The sequence below is a fragment of the Hippocampus bargibanti genome, linkage group LG04 (genome assembly GCF_051943395.1).
Source record: "Hippocampus bargibanti isolate YZ-2025 linkage group LG04, ASM5194339v1, whole genome shotgun sequence".
Taxonomy (NCBI): Eukaryota; Metazoa; Chordata; class Actinopteri; order Syngnathiformes; family Syngnathidae; genus Hippocampus; species Hippocampus bargibanti.
This window is the reverse complement of record NC_142737.1, coordinates 11,287,835-11,309,866: the sequence shown is the minus strand read 5'-3', so window position 1 is coordinate 11,309,866 and position 22,032 is coordinate 11,287,835. Positions and strand designations below refer to the sequence as shown.

The 22,032-nt window shown below is 40.0% G+C and overlaps 1 protein-coding gene across 1 annotated transcript; it reads left to right on the top strand.

Moving 5' to 3' along the window:
* The first annotated feature begins 627 nt into the window (after window positions 1–627).
* cdc45 (CDC45 cell division cycle 45 homolog (S. cerevisiae)) lies at window positions 628–12,717 on the top strand. The gene is made up of 18 exons (XM_088994009.1): window positions 628–821; window positions 913–972; window positions 1,577–1,669; window positions 1,749–1,886; window positions 2,344–2,502; window positions 3,161–3,219; window positions 3,561–3,609; window positions 3,807–3,868; window positions 3,934–3,984; window positions 4,462–4,581; window positions 4,754–4,885; window positions 4,962–5,060; window positions 5,509–5,670; window positions 6,852–6,990; window positions 7,073–7,156; window positions 8,011–8,129; window positions 8,572–8,648; window positions 9,532–12,717. The coding sequence occupies exons 1-18, from the start codon at window positions 771–773 to the stop codon at window positions 9,594–9,596; spliced, it is 1,719 nt and encodes a 572-aa protein (XP_088850135.1). The 5' UTR covers window positions 628–770; the 3' UTR covers window positions 9,597–12,717.
* Window positions 12,718–22,032: the final 9,315 nt, after the last annotated feature.

Below are 22,032 nucleotides of genomic sequence, written 5' to 3'. Positions count from 1 at the left end.
ATCATATAATAATATAAGATAAATAATATATTAATATAAGATAAATAATTAATAAATAATAAAGATTTTCGTACTTGCGACTGTGATGCGGGTTGAAATAATGTGAGTGTTACAAAAGTGTAAATTAGAAGTAAATAAAACACAAAAATGTTTTCATTGTTTATTTATACATTCAATTAGTATAAAAATATGTTTGTTTTTTTACATTGTCTTTTGTTTCACCTTACAAATGAACTTTCTGTATTGTGTCAATGGTTGCTTTATCAAGTGAGTATTGTGAGCAAATCGTTAGACTTAACATGTATAACTGGGACCTTCGCCTGGTCGGCACGGCCGTTTACTCGCCCTTGGAAATTGACGTCGGAGTAATTTGACTTACGAGCATGGTCACGCGACGATTTGAACTCATAAATCAAGGCATCGTCGTTCACCGAGCTGCCCCGTCGTAGTCTATAAACGTTTCTGACTTTCTGTCGGTAGATGGTGTACTTTTCTCTGTTTCCTCGTTTCGCGAAGTCCTCCCATGTTTCGGTTTCTACAAGCCTCGCGTCATGCGCCTGACGTGTACCTCCATTCCCTTTCCTCATTGGTTCCGTATGAGGCGGGCTTTTGCCGCCATACTTCCAAACAGCGTAGCGACTGTTTGTTGTCTGTCTTGACACAAAATCTGAAAATTTACCCCTCATGCCGCTTTTGTGACACATGATCCACTTTGGCCCGTCGTTTTCGTGTCGAAGACTCTACGCCAGCGTCATATATCACCCGACAGAATGTTTGTCACGGACATTCGTAAAGAATTTTATGAAGTTGTAGCCAACCAGGTAAGTGGAGCGAACCATAACATTAGCTCCCTGTTTAGCTAGCTAACGATCCACTGCTGCACTTTGGTAACATTGTCGTACTCTCCTTCAGAGAGTTGCGCTCCTGGTGGCGTCAGATATCGATGCCCTTTGCGCCTGTAGGATCCTTCAGGTGAGTTAGCGGTCCGTATTAGCAAGCATACTATATTTGGGCGAGTTTGGTTCCACTTTAGCAAACATTTGATGTTGAGCACCTTGTCAAAAACTTTGGTTTAATCCAGAGGCAGAGCTACAACCGGCTCTTTAATGTCTCGACAGTTTTGCTTGGTCGGTTTTTCTGTCGTATTAGTTCTAAAACTGATAATATTATACAGTGGAACGTGTAAAATTGGACAAAGCAGTGACCAGTCTTCATGAAATCTCAAACGAGAGTCGCAACTTGGAACTGTAGCGAATTGGAATTTTTTTGGTACAGTACACACAATATAAAATTTGTTGTTTCACTATTATAAACAGCTTGTGGGAAACCACATCTACAATATTGCCGGCTATGAAAACCAGTTGCAGTTTTCGTTTTGGGAAAGTGCAACCGCAATAAGTTTTGTCTTGTTTTTAGGAAATAAATTATTTGTAAACATAAATACTGCCATTTCATGTTTGAATTTCATCTTATACAAAGTCACGAGAGACCGTTTACAACATCCTACCTTTGCAGCCTGCTTCTTGCCAGTGGAGAATTACCATGTTAAATGTTGTCTTTTTTTCTTCTTCATGAGGCGTTGTTCCAGTGCGACCAGGTTCAGTATACCCTTATACCAGTGACGGGTTGGCAGGACCTAGGCACTGCGTTCCTCGAACACAAAGACCAAGTATGAAGCTCCTCAGACAATAAAATAGCCAATGACTTCATATTCTCTTGTATAAAATAGTAGTCTAATTTTATTGCAGTTTAAATATTTTGTCCTCATCAACTGCGGCGCCAACGTTGACCTTCTTGAGTTGCTGCAGCCGGACGATGACTCCATCTTCTTCATTTGTGACACTCACCGGCCTGTAGATGTGGTTAATGTCTACAATGACACTCAGGTAATGGATAATAACTTCATAGTGTCCTGTTTATAAATCCATTGAGTTTGGAAAGGAGGAACAAGTCACATAGAGCCAGGTTGTGTGAGTTGGAAGGTTTCTCCAGCTCAGTGATGTTGTTCGCGGCCAGGATGTATCCAATGTTCAGGGTATTCTGAGCACGGTGAAGCAGCCATGAATTGCCACAACTGTCACCTGTCTTCACACATTGAAAGAAGTGAACATCTCAGGATCTCTGTGTGGATGTGCTGCTTGATTGTATGGCAAGGGAAAACTCATACTTTCAAATATATCATGTCCTGGACATTTTCTGACACACTTTGACCAGTAGTGGTTGTCTGCTCTTTTAGCTCAGTGAGCGGGAATAGGCAAAAATGGGAATGGGAAAAAAATAATTCTAGTAAATAGAACAATGGAATTGTCAAATTAAAAAAAATGTTTGGTTCTTTCTCTAAAGATAAAACTGCTGATAAAACAAGATGATGACTTGGGCGTCCCATCCTATGATGAAATATTTCGAGATGACGACGACGATGAGGATGAAGAGGGAGGAGACTCTGGAAATGAAAGCAATGAAGGCACAGAGCCATCTGGCAAGCGAAGGAGATTTGATGAAGTATGGCATTTTTTTTAAAGTTCATATTGTCAAACTGTTAAATCGATGAGAAGGTTTCTTCAGCCGTCATCTGTACAAAAGTGAAGGTTTCGGACGTTTCGCCTCCTATCCAAGAGGCTTCGTCAGCGAACTAAAGTCTGACTGGTCGTATCGGCCCCATTTATATATCCCTAATGTCCAGACATGGTGGCGCCGGACACAGCTATGATAGGTCCCTACTCTCAGGTTGGGAGGGGCGGGGGACCCCTTCCTGTGGCCCCACTGATTGTTCCTACATTCCTGACTAACGATTGGCCTATTACCCCCACTGCCCCCGGTATCACCTCATCAGCATAACGACCCTCATCAGCATTGCGAAAGTTGCCTAACCTGTTTTGCCTAAGCAGGCTATTGTATGAACGATCCAAATTGAACCTCACCCCACCAGACCGATTTAACGAAGGATTTTGTTGTTTTATAAGAATCGCTTCTTTTACGCCCCTTTCAAACCATCTATGTTCTTTCGCTAAGATTTTAACCTCATTGTCGTCAAATGAGTGGTTGCTAGCTTTTAGGTGCAAATGTACTGCCGATTGAGGCCCACTAGATGGACCACTCCTGTACGACTGAGAGCTTACACAGACAAACTGTTTAATGTTGTTTTTTTTTTTTAATGCAGGGGGCAATTGAGAGAAGAATTGAGAGCCAACGTGAGAAGAGGGAATGGGAAGCAAGAAGGTGAACCATCGATATTAAGTCATATTTGGACAGTGTTTGCTGCTTCAAGCAGAATATTTGCATTCATACTGTTAAGGCAATTCTCTATACAAACACATTTTAAACATCTTTTCTATTTCCTTTTGCATCATTTTGTTTTTCTTGGACTTCCTGTCATGTCACATCCTGCCCGCCTCCCAAAATGCGCCATCTCTCTCTTTTCCTCTTGGCTTTTTCCCCTTGCCCTTTGGGTTAGTGGGGGTCACAATTTGTGCCGTCCCCAAATTAAAGAACCTTCTTGTTTTTACTTGATTCCCGCTTCATTAATAATGACTTTATCACATACTTTGTTTAAATCGTAGGAGGGAAATCCTGTTTGACTACGAGCAGTATGAATACTATGGAACATCTGTGAGTAAACAGACTTGGACGCAGAACGTCCTCTTTGCAATTTTTTGATGATGATACTAGTGCAGCGTGTTTTACCGGAAACAAATTCCTTGTGTGTTCTACATACTTGGCAATAAAGATGATTCTAATTCTGATTAGAGCAAATAAGAAAATACAGATTTTATATACATATTTTATAATTAATTTTCTTATTTTAGGCAGCCATGATGTTTTTCGAGCTTGCCTGGGTGTTGACTAAAGACACGAAAGACATGCTCTGGTAAGTTGTCGATTCTTATTCTTATCGTCATAAACAATATAATGTTTTTTGTTTTTTTTTAACAGGTGGGCTGTCATCGGGCTGACTGATCAGTGGGTTCACGATAAAGTCACACAGTGAGAAATGATCCCCATTCAATCAATACAGCTACAGTAGCGTCAGAGTTATTTTGATTTAATTTGTATTATTTTTATTTAAAAGTAAACAATTTGATTAGATGATATCTCAGTGAGTCTTAGTATGGTAAGCGTAAGAAACCTTAGACTCTCTTCTTTCAGCAGAAAAAAAAGAGTTAATTCCTAGGTTATATGGGTCTGGAGTTATTTGAGCTTGAAATGGGGGCGGCTGTAGAAAATACAATACAATACTTGCTATCGCTACCGTGAAATGTAAATGTCTCCACTGCAAGACTAATAAAGGTAAATTCAATACAATACACACACATTGATTTAGGTGCTCCACGTCACACTTTTGTATTCTGGAATACATTTGGGAATGGCAGCGAATGAGTTAAGAAGCTCAATTTGTAGATATTGATACTCAACGCTGATTTATAAGGGCTGTGACATAACGTGTTGTGTTCTGTCTGTTAGCATGAAATACGTCACTGACATCGCCACCATGCAGAGGCACGTTTCCCGACATAACCACCGAAACGAGGATGAGGAAAATTCTCTCTCCATCGACTGCATGAGGATCTCCTTTGAGTATGAGTATCCTGTCATCTAAGGGGAATCTGACAAGTTTTATATTTCACTCCCCGTGATCACAAAAGATCTGTCAGCGTTTTTTGTATTCGTTTTGATGCTGTGGTTCAGCCGTGCAGAGGAAAGAGGTTTCATCAATCGTATCCAAGTCATATCCTGCCTTAACCTTCTGCTTCAGCCTTCGTCTGACCCTTTACCAGCACTGGTCACTGTACGAGAGCATCAGTAATTCATGTTACACCTGTTGCCACTTCAAGCTGTGGACATTAAACGGCCAGAAGAAACTACAGGAGTTCCTGGCAGACATGGGGTAAGATTACACCAAGAAATAAAGATAAAGCTTGTAAAGCGGATATTGGTGTATTGAAGTTGGTCTTTTGTACCAGGCTGCCTCTGAAGCAAGTACGGCAAAAGTTTACCTCCATGGACATGTCCATCAAAGAGAACCTGCGAGAAGTCATTGAGGAGTCTTCCAATAAATACGGGTGTGGATTTAGTCAATATGACCATATTTTCCAGTGTATAAGTCGCACCCAAAAGCCTTGATTTTCTTCAAAAGATGACCCTGCACCTTATATGCCGGTGCGCTTTATATGTGAAGTCATATTGAGCTACAACAGGTCTCGCAACTACTGTCAGCCACCACCAACTCCATAGAAGTAGTGTGTAACCCCATCCTCTACTGTTGTACCTTATAATGTGGTGTGCCTTATATTTGGAACACTTTTATATATTTATGTATTTTAGTATATTTGGAAAACTTTTTTTATTTATTGTTTATTTGTTTTTATTTGTTAAATGTTTGTAAATACACCATTCATTGGCCGTGTGCCTTATACTCCGGTGCACCTTATACACGGGAAAATATTGTAAGTCCTTTTTTTGGGCCACTGACTCATTAAGGGATTCACTAACAACTTTCCCCTTTGACAGAATGAAAGACATCCGCGTACAGACGTTCGGTGTCCACTTTGGCTTCAAAAACCGTTTCCTGGCCAGCGACATGGTGCACGCTACCACCGCTCTACTTGAGAGCACAGAGAAAGACGAGAATGAGACAGATAACTTCATCAAGGCTCTGGACTCTCTTTCAAGGTGTGAACCTGGAATGTGTTTTTAACGGAGCTTCGTGCCAGACATGGGGTATTTTTATTTATTTTGTGGAATATACAGTGCATTCTAGAAAAAAAGGCTCCTCCTACACAGTCTGTGATTGGCTAGTTTTCGTGATGATTAAAAAAAAAATTAACTTGAAAATACAGTAAAGTCTCGTTATATCGATATTCAAGGGAGTCTGGAAAAAAATATCGATATAACCGGGACTATCGATACATCCGACCCTGTTTGCATGTAATTTTCTCCGTGCGTGCATAGAAATAGTATCGATATAACCGGGACTATCGATATATCCGATATCGATATAACGAGACTTTACTGTATAACGTAAAGCGCCCTTCCCGAATTAGTTTGTGTTTTGTTTTTTCTTGTTTGGGTGCCGATAAAACGCTGGACATGGCCTCTGGCAATGTTTTTCCCTTCCACTAGGGGGGCAGCATTCTCCTTTTATCCATGTTAGCGCTTAGTTCCAGCTTCAGCTGTTGTTAAATTAATATGTATTTATTGTATTGTATTTTGTATGTGAGCTTGCGTGAAAAGCTACAAAAATTAGCCATGTAATTAGAACACGTTTGTAAAAAAAGACAGAAAATTTTAAATGTTTAAATAAACTCATTAACTGCCATTCCCAAATTTATTCGCGAATTGAAAAGCGTGACGTGGAGCGCCATTCCCATGTTCAGTTTGTTTTTTTTCTTGCGGGGAGTGCTGATTAAGCGCTGGTCAGACCTCTGGCAATTTTTTTCCCTTCCACTAGGGGGCAGCATTCTCTTTTTATCCATGTTAGCACTTTGTTCCAGCTTCAGCTGTTGTTAAATTAATATGTATTTATTGTATTGTATTTTGTACAGCTGCCCTCATTTCAAGCTCATATAACTCCAAACCCATATACGTACCCATAACCCATATAATTTAGGAATTAACTCTTTTTTTTCTGATGAAAGTAGAGAGTCTAAGGTTTCTTACGCTGCATTGAATGTTTATGTAGTCCTAAAACTCAATATTCTGTGACACTGGCACTGGAGTTCCCACATTTTTGCACGTCTGGCAGTGAATGAGATAAATAATATATTGTCAGGTCATGCAGATAGTTTTAACATGACAATATATGTAATTATTTGAACCATTAAAAAACTTTAAAGTTTTGCTCTCTTTTTCAGGAGCAACCTGGAACGTCTCCACTCAGGTATGGACCTTGCTAAAAAGAAGCTGATCGCAATCCAGCAGACCGTTGCCAGCTGCATCTGCACCAACCTGATCTTGTCCCAAGGGCCGTTCCTTTACTGCTACCTCATGGAGGTGTGCATGCCCCACCATCATCCGTCTGATTGTTTGCTGACTGCACATGCTGCTCAGTTGAATAATTGTGCCTCTTCCGTAGGGGACCCCCGATGTCAAGCTCTTTTCAAAGCCCATGGCCTTGACTCTGCTCTCCAAGTACCTCCTCAGAGCATTTATCCAATCAGTGAGTAGCTCATAATCGAAGACGAATCGACCCTGACACAGTTACTGTATTTGGTAGAGCTTAGTTTTTTTGTGGCTGCTTTAGAATCAATGACAACTCGGAATGACCTCAAAAGAATGTTTGAATGTAATTTCAAAGCGTCGAGTGAATTGGATTGGATTGGATATGCCTTTATTAGTCTCACAGTGGAGAAATTTACATTTCACAGCAGCAAAGTGATGAAAGGAATGAAAGTAGAAAAACAAAATACATGAGCTGCTGGAAAGGCAGCCACTCTCGCGGCATGGTGACAATTCCAGATTAACTCATTCACTGCCATTCCCGAACTTATTCGGGAATTGAAAATATGACATGGAGTGCCATTCCCGAATGTGTTCGTTTTTTTTTTTTTTTTTGCGGGCGGGTAAAGCGCTGGTCAGACCTCTGGCAGTGATTTTCCGTCCCACGAGGGGGCAGCATTTGCCTTTTGTAAAGCCGCCACCACTTTCACCTGATATTACTCCAGCGCCATATCACTTAGGAATTAACTCTTTTTTTTTTTCTGATGAAAGAAGAGAGTATAACGTTTCTTACGCTGCTTTGTATGTTTATGTAGTCCTAAAACTCAATATTCTGTGGGTCCTGCAATTTGAGGGAAAATGACAAAAATCCTGGCACTGGAGTGGACACATTTTTGCACATCGTCTGCAAATGGATGGGTTAATTTTATTTTTGGAAGTAATAATAAAAAAGGGAGAAGAGAAGTTAAATAACTTGACACATGTTTAACTTCAGGCGGTCAGTTGTAGAGTGTGATGAAATCAAAATGTTTGTCCACATGGTGTATTTTTATTTATTTTTTTTTTTATTACCAGACAAGGAATAAGCGGTGCAGGCTGCTTCCTCTCATCATGGCCGCCCCCAAAGATGCCGAGAAAGGGACCGTCCTTGTCGTGGGAATCCCACCCGAGTCTGAAACATCTGACAAAAAGAAGTACGTTCAACTTGAGTTGCGGGCATGTTTTGTCCGTTTTATTAAACTTTATTGTACTTATTGCTTGCTGCAGTGGAGAGTAGAACTGTATTGTAGTGATCAGAACTGGCTCATAATGGCCCGCATTTATCTGGATACAAGCAAGGCAGGCATAGTTTGGATAAATTGTACCATTAGTTTTATTGCAACGTACTTTTTACTCTTTGATTTAATAGTTGGGTAGAAGCACTGCTTGTTGTAAGAAAATAAGTTACTTTAAAATAAATTATTTTGAATGAAATTGTTATTTTATAAAGATTACTTTATTGTTGTAGTGAAAGCACTATAGTCAGGCAATGTAAAGTTTTTAGTTGTGTTCTAAAGTAGCAAGTCTGTTGAGTGCAATTCCCAAGTATCACTTGGGCTTTAGTTCACTTTCAAATGTCACTTACTCTGTTCTTAGTTTCTTCGGCAGAGCATTCGAGAAAGCTGCAGAGAGCACCAGCTCTAGAACTCTACACGACCATTTTGACACATCCAGTAAGTGAAATAATCCTTTGGTGAAAAGCAAGTAACTGTCGTTCGGTTGAAAGTGTGCCTATCCTCTATGTGACCACATGGGGGCAGCATTGTCGTCATTTCAAGTCAAAAACCCAGCTCTGTTAATCACAGCATACAGGTGTGAAATATTTCAACCGTTTTTTAAAGTCAAAGCTTAATATAAATTCAAAGACGATAATGACATACCAATGAATGATTAGGTGACAATAATCATACCTCACATAAAAATAACAAGAATTACTCATTCTAAAAGTATTTGATAGCGGCTTGCCTAAATTAAAATGGCAGATACAGTTAACTCATTCACTGTCAGACGATGTGCAAAAATGTGTCCACTCCGGTGCCAGGGTTTTTGTCATTTTCACTCAAATTGCAGGATCTGCAGACTATTGAGTTTTTGGACTACATAAACATTCAATGCAGCGCTAGAAATCTTTGACTCTCTTCTTCCATCAGAAAAAAGAGTTAATTCCTAAATTATATGGATGTGGAGTTATCTGAGCTTGAAATGTGGGTTGCTGTACAAAAGGCAAATGCTGCCCCCTGGTGTGGGAGGGAAAAACATTGTCAGAGGTCTGACCAGCGCCTAATCAGCACCGCCCGCAAGAGAAAACCCAACTGAACAAATTCGGGAATGGCGCTCCACGTCACGCTTTTCAATTCCCAAATAAATTTGGGTAAGGCAGTCAATGAGTTCATTTAAACATGTAATTTGTCTGTATTTTTTTACAAACATGTTCTCATTTCATGGCTAATTTTTGTACCTTTACACGCAAGCTCACATCTAAACATGCAGATTACCGAGTGGCTTTTATCAATGTACGAACTAAGATGATTATTTCTCAATTTTGTTCTTGTGAAGTTATAGAACTGAAGACAGAAGACCGCAGCAAGTTCCTGGACGCGCTAATAACCCTTCTGTCCTGAGTGAGGAATGTCTACTAGAAATGACTGCCAATGTGACTGAGTTACAGTACATGATTGATGTTCACTTCTGAGAGCATCACCAGTGTGAGTATTATATCCAGGTTTTCTTTTTAGTTCTTGTTTTTAATCCATTTTAGTGTATATTGTACAATAGTTTGTAAATGTGTTCATATTTTAAAATCCTGTTGTTTTATTCATGTCTGTGTCTCAGACTTTTATCAAATGTAACAATTTGCGCATATTAATAAACCACAAGGTCTTAAGTAACAAAGTAACATTTACATGTTTCAGTGAGGTGGTTTTGGCTATGTGCATTCCTTTTAAACACAATCCCGTGATCATTCGTCTTGACAAGTGTACCGAATCCATGTAAAAAAAATCATTAACAGTTAAATGCTTTAATGCATCTTCATCTTTTGCCTTGATCTCAAAGAAAAAAAGTTAGTGAAGTGGAATGAACATCATCTAAGCGCGGTGGTGAGCATGCATCTTTGGTGTACACATGAGCACGTGAAAATACAGGTCAGGTGCCCTGGTGGTGATTTGCTGTTGGCCTATGCCACCACTTGAAAGATGTGTGGGCAAGCTGACTTTAGTGGTACTCAAACAAATCGCTCAATTGAATTACATTTCATACTGGAAATATAATCTAAAATATTAAAATGAGTGAAAACACCATATCAAGCCATGCCAATAAAAGGAAGGGGTGTATTGATTGAAATGCAGCTAGCATTTAGTTGTATTTAACTTTGAAGTACAATCATCCAGGTTTACAACCGAAAATCGGTTCTCGATCGAACTGAGCGCACCTCAATACACCACTCGAATCCCCTCCGCTTTCTGATGTCACTTCCTTGAGTCGCGTTTCATTGTGACCCACGCATTATCCTTGTGTAGCGTTCAATTGTAAGCAGGCTTGTTTGTAATGTTCAATCATGATTTAAAAAAAAAAGCAGACGTTGATTATAATGGGAAATGTTTGGGTTTTCGACCAAATCGTTTTTTCAAACAGGTTTCTGAAACGGATTATAGTTTGTATTGAACCATTGTGGTGCCCTTTTTCTTTTTCTTTTTTGTAATATTTAAAGGACAACCGACACCCCCCGGACAAGTTGTGTCCATAATTTGTAAAATGTAAAACTTCAAATGACTTCTACTGAGCGTATTTTACAAAGATTCCGCCGCATATAGCTATATGTTATGTTTTAAAACTCGCACTGAATATTCAGGAAGTCTTGTTTTCGAGTTGATGACGGTGACGTGACGTGACGTCAGGAACGCCCGTGACAGAAAAAGCGACACACAATGCATTTTGGGTACTTTGTTTGGTCTGAAAACATCGTGTTGATCCGTGTTGATGGCGAAATTAGAAGGAAAACATAAATAACGCGATGGTGAATTGTTGTGTGTTGCACCAAGACTACTATTTGATACTAGTTGACACAAATTCCCAGCAGACAAATCAGCCCATTTCCAACAGAGCTTGGGCGCCATGTTGTGCATTTTCTGGGAGCTACATTGGAGTCCAGACGGCTCGAATTGATACGGAAGGACTTCTTTAATCGATTGCAAACATGTATGCTTTCCTCTTCAGAACTATTTGAATCATATTCACAACTGGATGAGTAACAAGAAAGCATATTCTCCGAATCTGAACTCTGAAGCCATTGTTTTGTGTCTGGAGTATCCTGGTGTGACGTCACGCACAAGGGAGCGGGACCTACTGAAACTCGCCATTTTCAAGGTCATTTTGAAGCAGTTTTGGGGCACTTTAAGTCATTTTTATTGGTGTTTTGCATTTGGCTAAAAATATCAGCCTGTGTGTTTTGGGTATTTTAGATGCTATAAAACGTTTTTCTGATGTCTGTTACGGAACAAAAAATGGTGTCGGTTGTCCTTTAAGTATTTGTCAAGCAACTTCGACTGATAAGTAGTTTTTTTTGTTGGCTTTTCGGTGGGGGGGTTAACATTCCGAACCTCATCTTCTTTCATAAGAGGTTGGGAATATTAGAATTGCGTAAGTGCAAATCACAAATTGTACACTTTTCAGGTTTTATGATGCAAGTGTACTTGAATTTATGGCCATTGGATGGCTGTACAGTATGTGTGTCTCGCAGCTCAGTCACCGGTTAGCTATTCCACAACTGTTTACATGTGGAATGATTCTATTTACACAAGCTCCCTGGAGTGATGTTATCCAGTATAAAACATTTTACTGTTTATCTCCACCAACATAATTATGTAAAATTCAAACTGAATGGATCATTAGTGCCCCTTTAATCACTTGTATCTATTTTTGGCTCTTCCTATTCAAGACATTTTACCGTACAGTGATACCTCAGTTTACGAACTTAATTGGTTCCCAGAAAGTGTGTGTAAGGCGAAAAGTTTGTCTGCCAAAAATGTATTTCCCCTAAGAAACCATTAAAAATGAGAATAATCTGTTCCCAGGTCCCCATAAAAATAATTTTCTACTAAATAAGCCTTAAAACGACACAACATATACCTTATTTTATGTATAATATATGTGCCTTGTATTGTAATTAAAGAAGTAAACTGTTCTGTATAATAAAGTCGTTTTATTTACCTCTGTGATGGTTGTTGATGTAGTAATAATAATACATTTTATTTATAAGCGCCTTTCAAAACTCTCAAGGACACTTATTTTATATATATTTTTGCGGGTGAGCAGCGGCAGCCACACGCGCCAGCGTTCCCTCAACCCAGAAGTAACATGAAGTAAAAAAAATAAAAGTAAATAAATAACAAACTAAAAAGCTAAACAACAAATAATATGACAACACAAAGACACAGAGAGTCATTCATTCTTCAGCACTTTCGGTACCCTCAGTAACCTGTATTGCTTTGTACTGAAAAATACAGTTAACATCTAATAAAATACAACTGGAGAGAATACAGTGTGTATTCTTTCATAAGGAATCGCGTATGTAGTTGCCTCTTGATGATATCCCAGTGAAGATGCCGTGCTTTGTCAGCGATAATACCCTCACTCACATTGTCCCATGGTATCTGCTTTTCGTTAATCCAAATCAACAGAAGTTTTTCAACTTCTTCTATTGCCTGACACCGTTGCTTAGACAACACAGAAACACCCTTTGCCACACGTACAAATGGTTGAGTTAGCTAAGACACACAAATGCACACCTCGGTCGTGTTTTTCGATGATCTCCTTCTGCTCGACCGTAATTTTCTTTTTGTGTTTTGTTTTTTTTGTTCCCATAGTAGTAAAAGTACTTCAGTCAATTACAAACCACGGGGTGACGAAAACTAGTCCGCCAGCCACCGTGATCTCCTCCTTCTGCTCGATCATAATTTTCTTTAATGTCTTCTTAGGCTTAACACTAGCCTGTGGTGGGGTCTTTTCCGGTCACATAATAGTAAAAGTGCTCAACTCGATAACAAACCACGTCTGCACTCAAAGAAAGGTGGTGGCGAAAACTAATCCGCCAGCCACCGTGGCGCTGTTCGACCGTGTGATTTTGGTGTTCATCCGCCAAAAACTAGTCCGCCGACCACCATGGCGCTGTGTGGGTTGGTTCATCCGCCGAAAACTAGTTTGTATGCCAAGATTATATTCTCGTGAATTAAATGTTCGTAAGGCGAAAAGTTCGTGAGCTAAAGCGTTCGTAAGCTGAGGTATCACTATACATACTTGAGTGACTGCGTTCCAATCAAAACAATCACATAAAATGCCTAATGTTCCAAAATGCTAAACAATAATTTTATCAACAATGAGAAAGACTCGACAACATAGTTACAGTAATTCATCATCCACCTGTTTGCCTCATCATGTGGCTGTCTGGGCCCTTCCATCAATCACGTTGCGTCTGCACACTTTCCCTCCTCAAGCTCCCCTTTTCCATACACCTCTGCCGATGAGGGGGCCGCTGCCCTTTCCGCCACTCTGCATGTGAGGAATGTGGCATGCAGCGCACGCGCACACAAACACACACGTTTGGGGGGGAAAATAGACCCTCACAAGGCATGATCATGCAGCCATGTAGTGATTCGGGCATGCCTCGCAGACTGTCCTGTTGCTTTTAGTGGGAAGGGGGGAGGGTTGCTTATTGTGATGGTACTGTATTTCAGTCCTCTGGGAAAACCCCAACTTTTATTTTGTAAATTGAGGAAATCTCATAAACACCTTAAAGGACAAAATACACCATTTTTTTTAGTTTCCTAACTGACATCAGTAAAAATGTTTTATAGCATCTAAAATACTCAAAACACGCATGCTGATATTTTTAGTCAAATGCAAATCACCAATAAAAAATGAGTTAAAGTGTCCCAAAACTACTTCAGAATGATGCCGAGTTTCAGAAGGTCTCGCCCCCTTGTTCGTGACATCACGCCAGGACGTCTTGCCTTGCTCTAGAATCAAAACAATGGCTTCAGATTCGGAGAAGATGCTTTCTTGTTACTCATCCAGTTATGAATATGATTCAAATACTTCTGAAGAGGAAAGCATAAATGTTTGAAATCGATTAAAGACGTCCTTCCGTGTCATTTTGAGGCATCTGGACTCCAATGTAGCGTCCCAGAAAATGCACAAGATGGCGCCCAAGCTCCGTTGGAAATGGGCTAATTTGTCTGCTGGGAATTTGTGTCAACTGGTATCAAATAGCAGTCTTGGTGCAACACACAACGATTCACCATCGTGTTATTTATGTTTTCCTTCTAATTTCACCATCAACACGAAGTTTTCAGACGAAACAAAGTACCCAAAATGTGTGTTGCTTTCTCGGTCAGGGGCGTTCCAGACGTGACTTCACGTCAGGCACCGTCATCAACTCGAAAACAAGACTTCCTGAATATTCAACGCGAGTCTTAAAACTTAAAATATAGCTATATGCCGTGGAATCTTTGTAAAATACGCCCAGTAGAAGTCATTTGAAGTGATTTTACAAATTATGAACACAACCTGTCCGGAGGCGTCGGTTGTCCTTTAAGGTGATTGTGACGTAGCTCTGCCTTATTGATAGCATTTAAAATGAAAAGGCATACTCGTAAGTCTGCTGGGTCAAAAGTAACCCAAATTGAGTGAAATTGCAAAGGGGTAAAAACTACCCAGACTGATCAGTTAATACTACCAAGAAACTGGTTTTCTATTTGTTAGTATAGCTTTTGTTAAAAATAATTCACATTTATGAACACCATTTCCTTAGAATAAAAAAGAATAACCTTTCCCTGTTAAGGACTACATCAACAAATCCCTGACATGAAAGGTTTGGCACCGTTCTGACACCGGATGCCCCTCACTCCTTCTCTGGCATAACCCGCTCATTTTATTTTATAACACAATGTATGACTTATATAACACAAGACAATCTGGAACAGATGTGTATAGTTTTATCTCTTGTTCTTATTTAGAATAATAGCTGTGGTTTTATTTATGTCCCTGTTTTATGATTGTAAAGTTTCCTTGAGAGTTTTGATAGGTGCTTGTAAATAAAATGTATTATTATTTTTGTCACAGGCCATATTATAGTTCTGGTTTCCTTTGGAGAGTAACACAAATGTTTGCAACAGCTCAACATTTTGAGAAGTGAAGAAAGTTTGCAATTGTGGTATTTTACCCAGTAATATAAAGTTGATGCCCATAATTTACTTTTGAGGGCCACCTAAAATGATGTGTTGGGCCAGATCTGGCTCCCTGGGCCTTGAGTTTGACACCAATGGTCTAATGGCAGCGCTACACGAGTATTTGAACTTTAACAAAGGCATTCCTCGATAGACGCCTTCTTAGAGATATCTCGGGGTGATGTGCTAATGCAGCCTGAAGTAATTCAAAAGCTTAATTTGATAAACACCGCTGTCAGCTTCATGTCAAACTGCCAGCCCCCCTCTGATGCCCTTTTGTGAACTTTAACCCCTTGAGCCCTCTCCTCTTTTCGAGTGTCATTCTCAGAGATGATCTATTGTCTACTTTTAAGTTCCAATAAATCAGTGCTGGATGGAAGAATCGTTTTAAATTTGGTACAGGTGGATATAAAGATTGGCTGGAATGTGCTGAATATATACTGAGACACAATGATTATGTAAATTATGATTTGTTGACTAGATTAGCCTGTAGAATTTATGCCCTGATGTCCTCCCACCACTTGGTTAATAGCAAAACTATGTAATTTTTTTGTATTATTTTTGACGCTGATCCGAACATCCTTGATGAGCATCTGCAACGTTGGCATGGCAATTTATGTCGAAACAATTTGTTTTGAGGCTATCAAATTGGCAATGCGGTGTGATCCTAGGCAGATCTGAAACCGGCCTCCTCCTCTTCCTCTCAGCTGCCATTCAAATGTGTGCGAATGTGCGCACAGCTTTGCACCTGTGCTTCTGATGACGCTGCTATAGGCACGAAAGAGTTCACTCCCCGCGCATTTGAACTCTCCGCTCTCATATTTTGGAGATGAAACTGTCTATAAATCAGGCGGTTGAAGTAAACTTGTGAAGATGTATCCTGCTTGTTAAATACGCAGCTAAATATCAGAACATTCACATTATAAATATTAAGACACACTAAGATTATGGTTGAATTTATTTCTGCCGACTCTTACTTCAGGTACAGTATGTGCCTTAAACGGTTCCCTTCTCCCTTTTTTATTATTACTTCCAAAAAGAAAAATAACTCATTCACGCCCAGATGTTGTGCATAAATGTGTCCACTCCAGTGCCAGAGTTTTTGTCATTGTCATTTGAATTCCAGGACCCAGAGAATATTTAATTTTAGGACTACATAAACATTCAATTCAGCATAAGAACCCGTAGACTCTCTTCTTTCAAAAAGTGTTAATTCCTAAATTATATAGTCTGGAGTTATCTGAGCTTGAAATGGGGGCGGCTGTACAAAGTACACTACATACATATTGATTTTTATAGCGCTTTAACAACAACTGAAGCTGTAACGAAGAGCTAACATGGACAAAAGGCAAATGCTGCCCCTAGCGGAAGGGAAAAATGTTGCCAAAGGTCTGACCAGCGCTTTATCGGCACCCCCCGCAACAAAAACCAAAACCTGAACAATTTCGGGAATGGTCCTCCACGTCACACTTTTCAATTCCTGAATAAATTTGGCAATGGCAGCGAATGAGTTAAGTATAATGTGTCTGCTGTAAAGCAGAACGAGCGTACCGCAACAGCACGTCTAAGTTCGGCAGGGAAAGGTATTCAGCGTTAGCTAACTTATTTTAGCTTATCACCGCTAGCTAGAAGCATTTGTAATACAGTCGGTTTCTTGAATAAACGGTAAATTATACATCATAACTTTGCTCCTGTGACATGTAAATTTCACCACTGTAAGACTAATAAAGGCCAATCTAATCGAAATAAATGAACAGACTCGTTAATTGAGCTGCGATGACCATGACTGCAAACTGGCTAACGGTTAGCATTTTAAGAGCCAGCCACTTACTTTTTTTAAGTGGGGGACATTCAAAGACACAGCTACTCCAATTTGGAACAGTGACACTGGTTTCCTCAATGCGACAATAATCATACCTCACATACATATTGAGATAAATATCAAGAATTATACGTTTTAAAAGTATTTGATAGCTGCTAATCTAAATTAAAATGGCCGACAGTTGATAGCAGCATGTGTTTTACTCCAGTTGATGCACTGTGCTAATGTGTTTGTAAATAGCAAGAGGAGTGGTCAAACAGACAAATCAAACTAATTATGTTCCACAGTGGGTTTTTATACACACACACACACACACACACACACACACACACACACACACACACACACACACACACACACACACACACACACACACACACACACACACACACACACACACACACTCTTCTACTTCTCCCACTCCCCCACCCACGTTCTTTCCTGTTTCCTGTTGCACTGTCCGCTGCTCAGGAAGTATTGGTGTTAGTGGGCTGTGACACAAGCCATGAGTCACCATGCAGTAAATCGCTTCAAACCTGTGGTGGGGATTTTGACCCCCCCCCCCCCCCCTTGCTGCCCCACACCCCCCAGCTTCGGTATTGTTTCTCTGACAAACACCTCATGTGGGGGGCTTTTAACTTATCAGACAATGCTACATTTGTCCTTCATGTTGAACCACCTGCTGACTCTTGGCTTTGCCATTTGTGAGAAAGCTTTGGGTTGTAAGTGCACCTGCTGACTTATGCGGTAATCTCCAAAAACTTCACCGAAGACTTTATTAAGTGTATGAATCACCATACTCACCAGGCGTTTTAAGGAAGAGTCATGCTTGGTGTTTGCTGAGTATTTTTTGTATTGTGGGATTGTGTCTTGGCAAGTTCAAATTCAGTGCTGCGTAATGTCAATTTTTGCTTGAGAGATTTATTTTTTGCTAGTAGGGTCAAAATGAAAAAGATTCCATTTGCCGAATGATGCCAGGGGTGATGCTTAGTTTTGTGAGTTTCGTCTACAATACAAACTTTAATCTGTCCATAACTCATTAACTGCCAGACGTGTGCAAGAATGTGCACACTCCAGTGCCAGGGTTTTTGTCATTTTCACTCAAATTGCAGGGCCCACTGAATATTGACTTTAAGTACTACATAAACATTTAATGCAGCGTAAGAAACCTTACACTCTCTTCTTTCATCAGAAAAAAATAGTTAATTCTTTAGTTATATGGGAATGGAGTTGTCTGAGTTTGAAATGGGGACGGCTAACAATGTGCAAAAATGTGTGCACTCCAGTGCCAGGTTTTTTGTCATTTTCACTTAAATTGCAGTGCCCATTGAATATTGACTTTTAGGGCTACATAAACATCCAATTCAGTGTAAGAAACCTTAGACTCTCTTCTTTCATGAGAAAAAAAGAGTTAATTATGAAATTATATGGGTATGGAGTTATCTGAGTTTGAAATGGGGGACACTGTACAAAAGGCAAATGCTGGTCCCTTGTGTGGATAGTTTTGCCGCTTCATTAATTAATTGGATTGCAAAAACACTTAATTTCCATGGCTAGATTAAAACAATCATATTTTTTGAAATTGACAATGCAAAAAAATACACAATTAAAAAAAGGATTCAACTAGTAGTTTAGCTCATAAAATGTAGGTCAGAAAATGTCAATTATTGTCTTTCAAAGTAAAAGCACTCTGTACATGTCATGAGGTGCAAGTGGGGCGGCTGTACGAAAGGCAAATGCTGCCCCCATATGGAAGGGGAAAAACACTGCCAGAGGTCTGACCAGCACTTTATCGGCACCCCCGCCACCCTGCAATAGAAACCAAAACCCGAAAAAATTCGGGAATGGAGCTCCACGTCATATTTTCAATTCCCGAATAAATTCGGGAATTTCAGTGAATGAGTTAATCACTAGTATATTAGTGAAATCATACTAAGAGTGAATGTGAGTCTGGAAAAATGTTGTCCATAAAGATGAAAAATGGCCACACCAAAAAAAAAACCTATCCCAGCTCAGGTCGTTCGTATCCACTAAAATGACATTTTCTTGAACCCCCCTATAAACTGAACCAGACAAAAATAAAGCGCTCTATGATTTTATTGAGCAATTTGTGTTCTCTTAGCCTTTTACAGTCACAAGAGTGCCCTCCGTCCACCGCAGGATCAACAATGGCACAATCCAGTCAGGAATTAGCCTTCTCATTAACAAAGGACGGAAAAAAACAAACACAAATTTGTGAGTCCACTGAACTTTCTTTCTTTGACAGACGGTTAATCTCCAGAGATGTGTATTGTATTTATTGTTTTGACTCGGCTCCTTTGATGGCGTAGGTGTACCTAATGTTGTGACTGCTTAGATCAGGGGTCGGGAACCTTTTTGACTAAGAGAGCCATAAAAGTAAAATATTTAGAAATGTTTTTCAGTGAGAGCCACACGCACGCGCACATACAAACGCTCGCGTACGCGCGCGCACACACACGCGCGCACGCGCGGCCACTTTTCAACAAAATATCAGAATGTATTATTTAAAATAACTTTGTGATAGTACTCACCGTTAACATGAATTGTTTTCCATTCCTCGTGATTGGTAAAAATCCAGGCAAACGATCGGAATGAAATTCAATTTGCCCGTCCAGAGGCGAAGTTACTGCTAGCTAGCCTGCACACGGCTAATAAGCTTCCACACTTGCTATCTGCAATCTACTTCTCGCAGAAGTATGTTGATGCTACCGTTAACATGGGGCTTGTTAAAATGTCACTGACATTCGACTGTTTCATCGATGGTATTGTTTCATTGCAAATTAGAATCAGAACATTTTCTCTCCTCTAATGCTCCGGTGCCTTCACGCTGAAGTGCACAAGTTGGGCTCATTTAAAGGGGCGTTTATCTGTTTCAACATGACGGCCACTATCATCCAATCAAAATGGGGCTTTCGGCCATTCTAGCTCAGTGTCATCCAATCAAGAATGCGCTTTCCGCCAACTGCAGCCCCAACGGGAAATGAACGGCGAAAAAAAACGACAATATGTATTGAGTTTTATTGGCGAGCCATATGCAATCATCAAAAGAGCCATAGGTTCCCGACCCCTGGCTTCGATAAACACTGGTATCTGTCAATTGTAAGCCGATTTTCTTCATATTTGATAAGAACACGGGCCGTCATTAAGAAAGTGACTTGACATGCCTGACCTGAAGGCAAAGGTCATGCCGTGCAACCTCTCAGCTCTCATCTTAAATTGCGTGGCAACCAGGCTAGGTGAGTTCAAGTTCAGAAGTACAGACACTCCCCACCTTATGAACGAGACACGTTCCGAGCGGTCGTTCATAAGGTGAATTTGTTCGTGAGTAGCTTCAATGCTATATTTTTATATTAATGTGTCCATAATTTGTAAATGACTTCTACTGAGCATATTTCACAAAGATTCCACCGCATATTGCAAACTGCACGTTTCAAGACTCGCGCTGAATATTCAGGAAGTGTTGTTTTTGAGTTGGTGACGATTCCTGACGTGACGTCACGTCTGGAACGCCTCTGACCGAGAAAGCGACACACAATGCATTTTGGGTACTTTGTTTGGTCTGAAAAGTTCGTGTTGATCCGTGTTGATAGCGAAATTGGAAGGTAAACACATAATTAACGCAATGGGGAATCGTTGTGTGTTGCACCAGGATCACTATTTGACAAATTCCCAGCAGACAAATCGAATTGATACGGAAGGACTTCTTTTATCGATTGCAAACATTTATGCTTTCCTCTTCAGAACTATTTGAATCATATTCATAACTGGATGAGTCACAAGAAAGCATCTTCTCCAAATCTAAAGCCATTGTTTTGATTCTAGAGCACAGGTGTCAACGTCAAGGCCCGCGGGCCAAATGCGGCCCACCACATCATTTTTTTCGGACCGCGAAAGCAAATCAAACTTGTTAAATTCCATGATGATTGCTAAAATCTGAGCCAAAATGTCATATTTTCGAATGTCAACCACAATAAAAGTCATTATTCTTGACTTCAGATTTGAAAACGAGTTATTCATTAATTTGCTGTGTGCTCTATATGTAATATTTGAAAGGATTTAAACATTCTAATGGGTTCCCCAAATTCATAACGGCCCTCGAGACGAAACCATAACTACAATATGGCCCGTGGCAAAAAATGACTTTGACACAAGGCAAGACGTCCTGGCGTGACGTCACGAACAAGGGGGCGGGACCTTCTGAAACTCACCATCTCCAAGGTCATTTTGAAGTAGTTTTGGGATACTTTAACTCATTTTTATTGGTGTTTTGCATTTGACTAAAAATATCAACCTGCATGTTTTTGGTATTTTAGATGCTATAAAACGTTTTTGTCAGTTAGGAAACAAAACAAAAATGGTGTCGGTTGTCCTTTAAGTCAAACACTGAACTGAGAAGTAAAAATCACAGACGCTGTAACAGTCGTAAAATAAATTCCCACCTACTGTAGTACGACGACATATCATTGGGTCTTCAGTCAGCCATTACTTTGTGTCATGCATCACCTCCCCCTGCAGCAGAAGAGGGATTTCCTCCCCGCTCATATACTCTACGCAGCCAATTGTAAGCGAGCTCGGCCGTAAAAAGCCGGGCAATCCAAAATCTAATTCACAGCATCTCTGTCCAAACATTTTTCGACATACTGTACTTGCAAAAATGTTCGTATGTACCGTTTTTCGTAACTCAATTGTTCGTAAATTGGGAAGCGTCTGTAAACATTACGCATGTCATGGGCATTTTGTCATTCCTTTGGAGAAGAGGATTGGATTACATTTACCTCTCTTAGTCTCGCAGTGGAGGAATTTACATTTCACAGCAGCAAAGTTATGAAAGGAAGTGGAAAGGAAAGAAAGAAGTAGAAAACCAAAATACTGGAGCTGCTGGAAAGGCAGCTACTCTCGCGGCAAGCTGGCAACATGTAACATCTCCTACTTTTGGATACTATTTTAAAGTTAATCTCGACTTCATTGTTCTCAATCTGTGCTTGCCCACTC

Coding starts and splice junctions, on each gene's coding strand:
- cdc45 (XM_088994009.1), top strand. CDS start 771: ATGTTTGTCACGGACATTCGTAAAGAATTTTATGAAGTTGTAGCCAAC. Junction 2,503..3,160: donor AGCGAAGGAGATTTGATGAA/GTATGGCATTTT, acceptor TTTTTAATGCAG/GGGGCAATTGAGAGAAGAAT. Junction 7,157..8,010: donor TCAGAGCATTTATCCAATCA/GTGAGTAGCTCA, acceptor TTTTATTACCAG/ACAAGGAATAAGCGGTGCAG.